Source organism: Puma concolor, chromosome A3, assembly GCF_028749965.1.
Source record: "Puma concolor isolate L17-30 chromosome A3, mPumCon1.1.hap2, whole genome shotgun sequence".
Classification (NCBI taxonomy): domain Eukaryota; kingdom Metazoa; phylum Chordata; class Mammalia; order Carnivora; family Felidae; genus Puma; species Puma concolor.
In genome coordinates this window covers 11,149,784-11,158,239 of record NC_141669.1, presented here as the reverse complement: position 1 = coordinate 11,158,239, position 8,456 = coordinate 11,149,784, and the positions used below count along the sequence as shown (strand labels likewise).

The following is an 8,456-nucleotide window of genomic DNA, read 5'->3' as shown; positions in this document are numbered from 1 at the left end:
CAGAATACCTTTCCCCTGATATTAGTCTTAAGCCTTATAAATTATATTTTCGTGGGTTCTTCTGAGGTGGGAAAAGCCTGCCAATTTCAATTAGAGTGATTTAGGTTTCCTTGTAGAGAAGCCATGTGGTGGGATTTCTGGTTTTCCTAGTGATCAGGTGTCACTGAGAACACCTGAGGTGTAGACATGCCTCACTTAGCCTTATATGTACTGAGCACCTACTCTGTGCCTCAGCACAAGTCGCCGTGAGCCAGAGAGACTGATTACACTCCACAGCACAGGGGACGGTTCATCTGGGTGCTTGTTGCCAGTAAATGCAAGCATCACGACTCACCCACAGCCACAAAGCCAGAGAAGATGATTTTTCCTTTTCCCCAACATCTTCAAATACCCAAATTTCTTCTATTGTAGGTTCAAATGAGGTAAACATACAACATGTGAGTGATGGAATCAAGGGGATTTTATAAATTATTAAATGGTCAGAAAATAAGATCTCGGCTTTCCTGCCTTTGGTTAGAGAATAGGCGTCCCCTGTTGCAAAGCTTATTCATTTCTTTTATCATGTTCCAGCTTTCCCACTTGCTCTTGCGTCTTATTTTGTAATTACTTTCTTATCTTTGCAGCTTTCCTTTGAATCTTAAGTCTTTCGAGTTAGAGAAACAAGGAACACGTACTTCTGTAATTGAGACAAAACTAAGTGCGACTCCCACATTTTCTTCTTTTTCTTTATGCTCCATTTCAGGGACGGCCAGCTGGCTGTCCAGTTGTTCACTAGCTGTGAGGACCCCAGAGAATGTCACCTGTTTTTGTAGGTCTCAAGTCACTCTCCATTTTGTCTTAAATAATCTTTGTGTGTGCACACGTCTGTATATATCTCTGAATGAAACACGATTACTAGCTGTAGGTAGGAATGTATCTACGGACACAGATGGAATGCATGCATTATGTAAACGTGTAGTAAGTATATGTGTATATGCAAATGTGTATGTGTACACAGATGTCCGTGTGTAAATGTGTGTGTGTGTGTGTATATATATATATATATATATGTATGTATATGTATATACACACATACACACACACACATTCTGCCAATAGCTAGTAATTGTCAACCAAAAAGGTCAAGTTGGGTGTTAACCATTTTCTAAACACAGTTCTTCGTGTTTCTAGAAACCTGAAAGTCTGTACTTTTCACCTACAAACCCATTATCCGTGTGGCAAGTCATGTCTGAAAGCCAAACTTAACAAGACTCTCTTCACCTGTTTAAAAGCAAGAAAGCAGAAAGCTTTGAAGGTACGCATATGGACAAAAGGAAATTAGGTTGCTCTATGATGTTTGTGCCGCTGGTATTAATTTCACTGAAATTCCACTCTGCTCCATTTATTCGATGACTAAGAGACTGAACTCTTAGGGAAGGAAAGAACATATAAACATGTAATTAACCAATAAGGTAATGTTTGAAGACTGTTAGGATATACTGATTATTCAGATAATTCATTATTTTGTGAACACCAATGGCATGCATTTCAGAAAAAAAAAATCATTACTCAAACAAAAGTGTTCACCATGAAACACGACACAAAGAGGAAGATAAATATCAAACATGTTTTTTTAAAGGTGGTAAAATCATGTCACATAATTGGTCTTACAGCTGCTTCCGCGTTTGATGTTCTAATCTGGTGCAAATGTGTGTTATCTGCTAGTGAATCCATATTTAGTCTTTCTTTTAATAATATACAGTCATGACTGGGATTTAAATTTTTAAATATTGAGGAACTTTATATATATATATATATGTATCTATTTAGCTCATGGATATACTTTAAACTTTAAAAAAATAAATGTAATATATGTAATTTGTACAGGATTGGTTTTTCATGAATACACTTGGAGAGTAACCAGTTTCAGACCTGGTTTTGTTTAAAGTATGCCCATCCTCTCTCCTCCTCCCCAGCTTTTTGTTTTTGTTTTTGCTTTTATTTTTAATAACAAAATCTGTAGCAAAGCACTCCTCGGAGTACAAACGTTCATTCTTTTTTTAGTAGTTTGCTTTTTCAGGGTCAGCCTCTGAAGGTGGAGAAGGAACAGAGGCACAAGGGTATGTTTCCTCTACCAGAGAATAGGTGGAACCCACTTCCAGCTTGGCCACACTCAGCATCATAAAAAGTACAGTGAAGCTCCGTTCTCTTGAGGAGAACTCCAACCAAAAGTAAATTCCTGACCTCTATCAAAATGTTAGGAGGCTTCTGGCTTTAATTTTTAGAATTCTGTTAAAATCCGGGGATCCTCTATTCACTCAAAATAAAAAAATCAAGTATGCCCATGGCATCTCTCAAAGGAACACCCACCCATTTGGTTTCACTCACACTGTTAACAGTGCCCTCAAAATACACTTTTTCAGGAGAAAGTTATTAGATAATATCTTGAGAATATCCTCTTCATGGTGCACGATGCTTAGGATTATTTTGCCATTGGCTGTTATTAACATGGACCAGGGGTCCCCTCTGTAAGGAGTGCTCTCCTACTGTGAATCTGTACGAGTCTTACCATCAACCCAGTCCTTGACAGACCAATACAGGAACGAATGCTACTTTGGCGGCCAAACTCTTACTTTTACTGACAGTCGAGTCTCAGAAAGTATAAAGGTGCTGGGCCAGTCCCCTGTTCTTATAGTGACCATCTCGGTAAGAGAAAAATCAGATTATGTGCCATCAGAGGAAATAAAATGTTAGTATTAGGTGTGATCGACCGATGCATTTCTTTTGCTTAAGCTCCACCCTCTGAGTGACAGGTGGAGGACAAAATGTCAAGAAGTTCTGCTGGAACCGGTGTTCAGGATGGTGTTTAATACAGCAGAGAGCCAAGATACAGTGGGAGGACACAGTAAAGAATGTGGAGAAGGTAGACACAATAAAGAACTTCGGTTTATGATCTGCCATCTGCTATTTGAAAGAGGAGTAAGTTAGGGAATTAAGTGACTTTTAGTTCCCCGTACATGCAAAGGTAAGTTAGTTATTACAAAAGTTTTGCCGTTGTATGCGCTGAAAGAAAAGCATATGCATTTAAACATTTTTTAAAAAATAAATCACTCAATAGGCTTAAGAAAAATACTCTAGTTCATATTTCATTGATCTGACCTTTTGATTCAAGATCAGGGAATGAATCCAAGGTGGAAAACAAACAAACAAACAAAAAAAACCAAAACAGAAATGAACCATTTCACCATGAAAAAAGGCATTTCCAGTCTCAGCTAACCTCGACTAGTTTTTATTGCATTATTTTTGAAATGCCAAGAAACTGGCTTTGGCCATATTTGCCGTCCAACTAAATCACAGCTGTCAAAATGCAATTGCTTGCCACAATTAGCTAAACACCATTATTTGACAAATCCCCTGGAAAGGGACGTAGATGCTGTAGGTGTCTAACACTGAATCAATTAACAGTCAGTCAGGCTGGGGCTGCAGTACAGGCAGAGAAGTTGGTACATCCTTGGCCAAGGAAGGGGTTTCCAACAGCCTTAAGTTTTTGGAAAACACACACATTTGCCCTGGTCCTACAAGTTCTTTCTGGTTTTCAGGAATGAATTGTGGGATTGGCTAAAGAGGAAGGGAAAAAGCCACCAATTCTAGAGTCCTTTCTTAAGGACATCAAGGGGAGAGGAAGAACAAGAGAAATGCAAATGTGAAATGGTAATGGTATACAACATGGGGAAAAGAAACCTCATTGAACCCGCTAGCAATCTCCACCCAAGCAGTGAACCCCTTAACTGACAGAAATCCAGTACAACATACACATTGATTAACACCTTCACCATTACGAGGACTGCCGTTTCAAGCCAAAAATTAACTACAATATGCAAAAACAGAATTCTCATAAGATTTGAGAAAAATAGAGTGAAAAGGCAATGTTAGCTAAGCTCTTAGCTAAATCCACTCTTAATGGCCCCCAGTATTTAAACTATCATGGATTAAAGCCATGAAAATAAAAATTTCAATTTGAAATTTTATTAGCATGTTGCTAAAATGGTCAATAAAAACATCAACACGATAGGCTTTGTTGACATAGTTGGAAAACTGCTCTCTCACTTTTAAAACTTTATTTCCACTTCCCCACCCTCTAAGATTTCTAGGTTAGGAAAAGCCAAACTAAATATACTGGCTATGGTGTTGTAATAATGCTGGTTTCTTGAATGTTGCCACATCTTCCTCCTCTCTCTCTCCTCCAACCCTTTAAAAAATAGGACTCTTTCTGAAATGCAGCCCCATCAGGGAGCAAACGAGGGTTAAGAACAACAAGCGACCGTCTCCACACATTCAAGTTCCCAGACACCGGGTGAACCTTCTCCTCGCCGGGGGCGGGGCCCGCGCTCCTCACCAAATCAGCTGAGCCATTTTCCTCCGGGACCAGGAAGGCTTCCATTCTGCCAGCGAGGGAGACTCACAGGCAAATGGGGTGGGGGTGGCGGTCGCTTCCCTCGGCGGAAAGGACTGGAAGCAAACATTACAGCTTTGCCCGGAGACTGGAATACCAATGTCAGGAGACTTGGGGCTGGAGAGCTGGAAAAGTCCCGGGCAGCCTCGGGATAACCCGGAGTCCCAAAGTGCTGTCTTGTGGAATTATTCACAAGTGCCTAAGGGACAGGCTCGATTTCTTGGAAATCCTGCAATCTGGGGACACGTTCATACGGGAGGTGAACTGTGCCCTGGAAGGATCATTTCTCACCTCCGACTGGTCTGTGTGTGCGCACTGGGGGCGGTGATGGTCCCTTTATAGGAGGTCGGGTGACAGTCACTGACTAGCGACCTGTGGGGAAAGCCACGTCCTTGCTTGCTCCCTTCAGCCCTTTCTCCTTTCCCCCGTTACAACTCGAGGGGAAAGCGCACGCTGGGTTTCCCAACACCATCACCACCACTGGGGGGGGGGGCTCAGCCAGGCGCGCACAGCTGCCCTTTCGTCCCGGGGCCAGTTCCTGAGACTTCCGGCCACTTGCGGAGGGGTGCGAGGGTGCAGCCTGGGCACCGGCCGCCGCAGGAGGGCGCTCGAGGGGGGACGGGGGTCGCGGATCGCCGGCCAGGAAGCCCGGGTGCTGGGAAGGGAGCGGGGCGCGGGGAGACAGGAGGCGCAGGTGGCCCCCCACGAGGCTACTCCTTGTCGTCCACGAGGTCGGCGAGCTCCTGGAGCACTCGCAGGCGGCCGCTGGCGTCGATGCGGCGCTTCTCGCGGATGAGGTCTTCCAGGCTGTGAAACCTGGCCGTGTGCACCTTGTTCTCGCCCAGGTGCACCTTGAGATAGTACTGCTGCTGCGGGGGCTGCGTGCCGGCCGGCACCTCCCCTCCCGCCTTGAACTCCCGCTTACCAAAGCGGCACCAGGCGGCGAAGCTCTCCGAGTTCGTCCAGCAGATCTCCTCGCTCTTGAGGCCCAGGTGGCCGCAGGCGTTCTGCACCACCAGCTCGGCCACCAGCGGGCGGTAGCGGTACCAGCTATTCACCACCCGGCCCACGTTGGCCGCGCCCGCCTCGTACAGGCTGTCCTGGCGGATCTCGCCTTGGTGCAGGTGGATGATCTGCCCGCCACCCACATAGACGGCCCAGTGCGGGGCGGGGGCGGGGGCGGGCGGCTCGGGCGCCGGCTGCAGCCACAGCAGCTCCAGCAGGTCGCCCGGCTCGCAGAGCGCGGGCAGCGCGGTGACAGCGTAGACGCTCAGGTCGGCGCCCTGAGGGCCGCCGCTCACTTTGGAAAAGATGCATTCCTGCCCCCGGAAGGCGGAGAACTGAGTTTCGTTGAGGACCAGCTGGTGCAGCAGGTGGTGGCGGTGGCGGCTGGGGCTCTCTGGGCACGGGGTGCAGCCCGGGGGGCCCTTCACGCCGAACTTGTCGGGCTGGCCGCGTTCGTCCAGGTCCTCCTCCTCATCCGAGAAGAAGTAGGCGACCCCAACTCGTAGCTCGTCCTTCTCGATCCCCGACGGGTCCCCTGTGGGCAACTCGCTGTAGTTGAGGTGGGTGATGCGGTCCAGTTGGTTGCCCATCAATGACGCGGCGAGGCGAGGGCCAGGAGCCGGGATCTGCGGGAGCACAGACGAGAGGCAGAGACACGATCAGAGTCCAGCTGCCCCTCCCCGGGACGTGCAGTGCCCCTGGGACCTGCCCGTCCGCCCGCCCACGCGCCGGCACTGGAGTCACCCGCTCCTCCCCAGCGTCAGGACAGGTGCAGAAGCCACCCGTCCTTCGGGAAAAGAGCAGACGCCACCACACAGCCTCGGACCCCATCCGGGAACGCGGTACAACTCCCACAAGAGAAAAGGCAGGCAGCGGGAAGGCGCGAGGGGTCCCAATGGGGGCGACAGAGCGGGTTGTTAGCAGCGAGAAGACCGACACCCGGGAGAGGACCGAGGGGTGTAGGTTGGGAGGAAGAAGGGGCGCCTCGGGCCTCAGCAAGCTGCGCTCACATTTCTGTCCCCACCCTCGCCAGCCCCCCTCTCGGTTTTGCGCTAGGTCGTACTCCTCCCCTGACAGCGCCTCGGACAACGACACTCGGGCACGTTCGCAGGCACTCACGACACCGGCAAAATCTTGTTCACCTGGGAGTCCAGGCACAGACAGGCGAGTATATCGGTGTGATAATGTCACATATACACCATGACGAACCTTCGCGACGGCACACTCAGACTCCCACATTCGCACACAATCCTAACCCCACGCTTGCACGCTCGCCAGGGCACGCACACCCACGCACCCGGGCACACCTGCCCACACAAGCAGGTGCGCTCCGCCCCTTACTTCTCTTGCCTTCTCCCCAGCAGGGCCAGTCGGGCTGCGCCAGGGCGAGGCCCTTCTGTCTAAAATAACCTAACAAAGAGGAAAGGGAAGGATGGGGGAAGCCAGTGCGGTGTCTGGGTGCGGGTGCGGGCGTGGGTTGAGTAGGGAGGTCCACTTTCAGCCAAAAGACCCCTTTTCCCTCCTACCCGGCACAGGGTCCAAACAGTCGGACGAAGAAAAACCGTTTCCAAGGCAAAGAAAGCCGCCTCTCCGTACCCGTGATTTCCCTGCTCCCGAAACCCCAAACTCCTTTAAAGTCTCCTGGTCCCCATGGGTGCTGCGGAGGCGGCGGTGGCTGGTGGGTCCTGGGAGGCGCGTGGGGTTGCGGCTCCGCTCTGCCCCGCGCGGAACGGTGCGGTGCGGTACCCGGCGCGGTGCCCGTGCGCCTGCCGGTCCGCGCTGCCTGGCTGGGGTGCCCGGTCCACCTGGATACTCCCGACTCCGTTCTGCTTTCCCACGGCGGAGCCGAAGACTCTAAGTAGCCGGAGCAGCTGGTTCCAGGGCCCGCCCCGGGACGCGCTCATTGGTTGGGGCGGCTGCCCGGGCCGCGTCAATCTCCGCGAGAGGGGGAGGGGAGCAGGGGCGGGTCTCCAGCGCGCGCTCCGCCCCGGCCCGCCCGGCCTCGGTGCACCGGAACGCGCACGGCCCCCGGGAGTGGAGGTGCGACAACCCGCGGGGAGCGCGCGAGGGGCGCGGCGCCGCTGCGTGGCGCCGCTGCGCGCCGCCGCTGCGCGCCACCACCGTCGCCCCCCGGCTTTTCCTAGCTGGTCGTGACTGACGGCCCGAGCTCTGTGTCTGGGAGTACAGACTCCAGCGACGAAGCTGGGTCTGCGGGTGAGGAACCCCCGCGTACCCAGGCACTGAGCGCGGCCCGGGGCGGGGAGCGACGCTGTCGGAGCCGGGCACCTGGGCCCTGGTAGGGCCCCCCCGGAGTCTCGGTGCCCGACGGCCGTAGGCTGATCTGCCCACAGACCCTTCCCTGCCGGCACGGATGCTTTGCAGATTGTGCCCACGGTGTCAGCTTCTTCTCGGATCCGCGTGAAACTGCTGACCCAGCACTGGCGCCCGGTTTAAAAGGAGCACCTTTGACAAATGCTACTGAAAAATCTGAACCTTGGCCAGCCCTTTCCCTAATTGGGCCTATGATTTGGGCTGCAATTTTCTATGAAAGGAGAGCTTCACAAATGCCAACGGCCAAGCCCCAGAACTGCCTTCGTTTAGGGATTTTTGTTTGGTTTCGTGGCAGAAGGGTGTCCAGCAGTAATTAATGATTGCATTTCTGGATGGAATGTTAATGAATGAACGAGTTCTGGATATTGGGTGTGGAAAGACGACTTTCATACATAGGACATTCTAGAGCGACAGTTTAAGTTTTTTTTTTCAATGTTTATTTATTTTTGGGACAGAGAGAGACAGAGCATGAACGGGCGAGGGGCAGAGAGAGAGGGAGACACGGAATCGGAAACAGGCTCCAGGCTCCGAGCCATCAGCCCAGAGCCCGACGCGGGGCTCGAACTCACGGACCGCGAAATCGTGACCTGGCTGAAGTCGGACGCCTAACCGACTGCACCACCCAGGCGCCCCTAGAGCGACAGTTTAAAAAGCTTATAACACTTAGACATCTGGTTCTACTCTCAAG

General features: G+C 51.1%; 1 protein-coding gene across 3 annotated transcripts; it reads right to left on the bottom strand.

Annotated features, from left to right (window-relative positions):
* Positions 1-2,829: 2,829 nt before the first annotated feature.
* Positions 2,830-7,282, bottom strand: LRATD1 (LRAT domain containing 1). 3 transcript variants are annotated; one of them, XM_086700057.1, is made up of 2 exons: positions 7,034-7,282; positions 2,830-6,063 (listed from the first exon to the last, which is right to left on the bottom strand). In XM_086700057.1, exon 2 carries the CDS (start codon positions 6,025-6,027, stop codon positions 5,143-5,145), a length of 885 nt encoding a protein of 294 aa, XP_086556183.1. In that variant the 5' UTR covers positions 6,028-6,063; positions 7,034-7,282; the 3' UTR covers positions 2,830-5,142. The 3 variants fall into 3 exon arrangements, with proteins under 3 accessions (XP_086556183.1, XP_086556181.1, XP_086556182.1); XM_086700055.1 differs by having other exon boundaries at positions 6,964-7,091; XM_086700056.1 differs by lacking the exon at positions 7,034-7,282 and adding an exon at positions 6,580-6,907.
* Positions 7,283-8,456: the final 1,174 nt, after the last annotated feature.

Coding starts and splice junctions, on each gene's coding strand:
- LRATD1 (XM_086700057.1), bottom strand. CDS start 6,027: ATGGGCAACCAACTGGACCGCATCACCCACCTCAACTACAGCGAGTTG.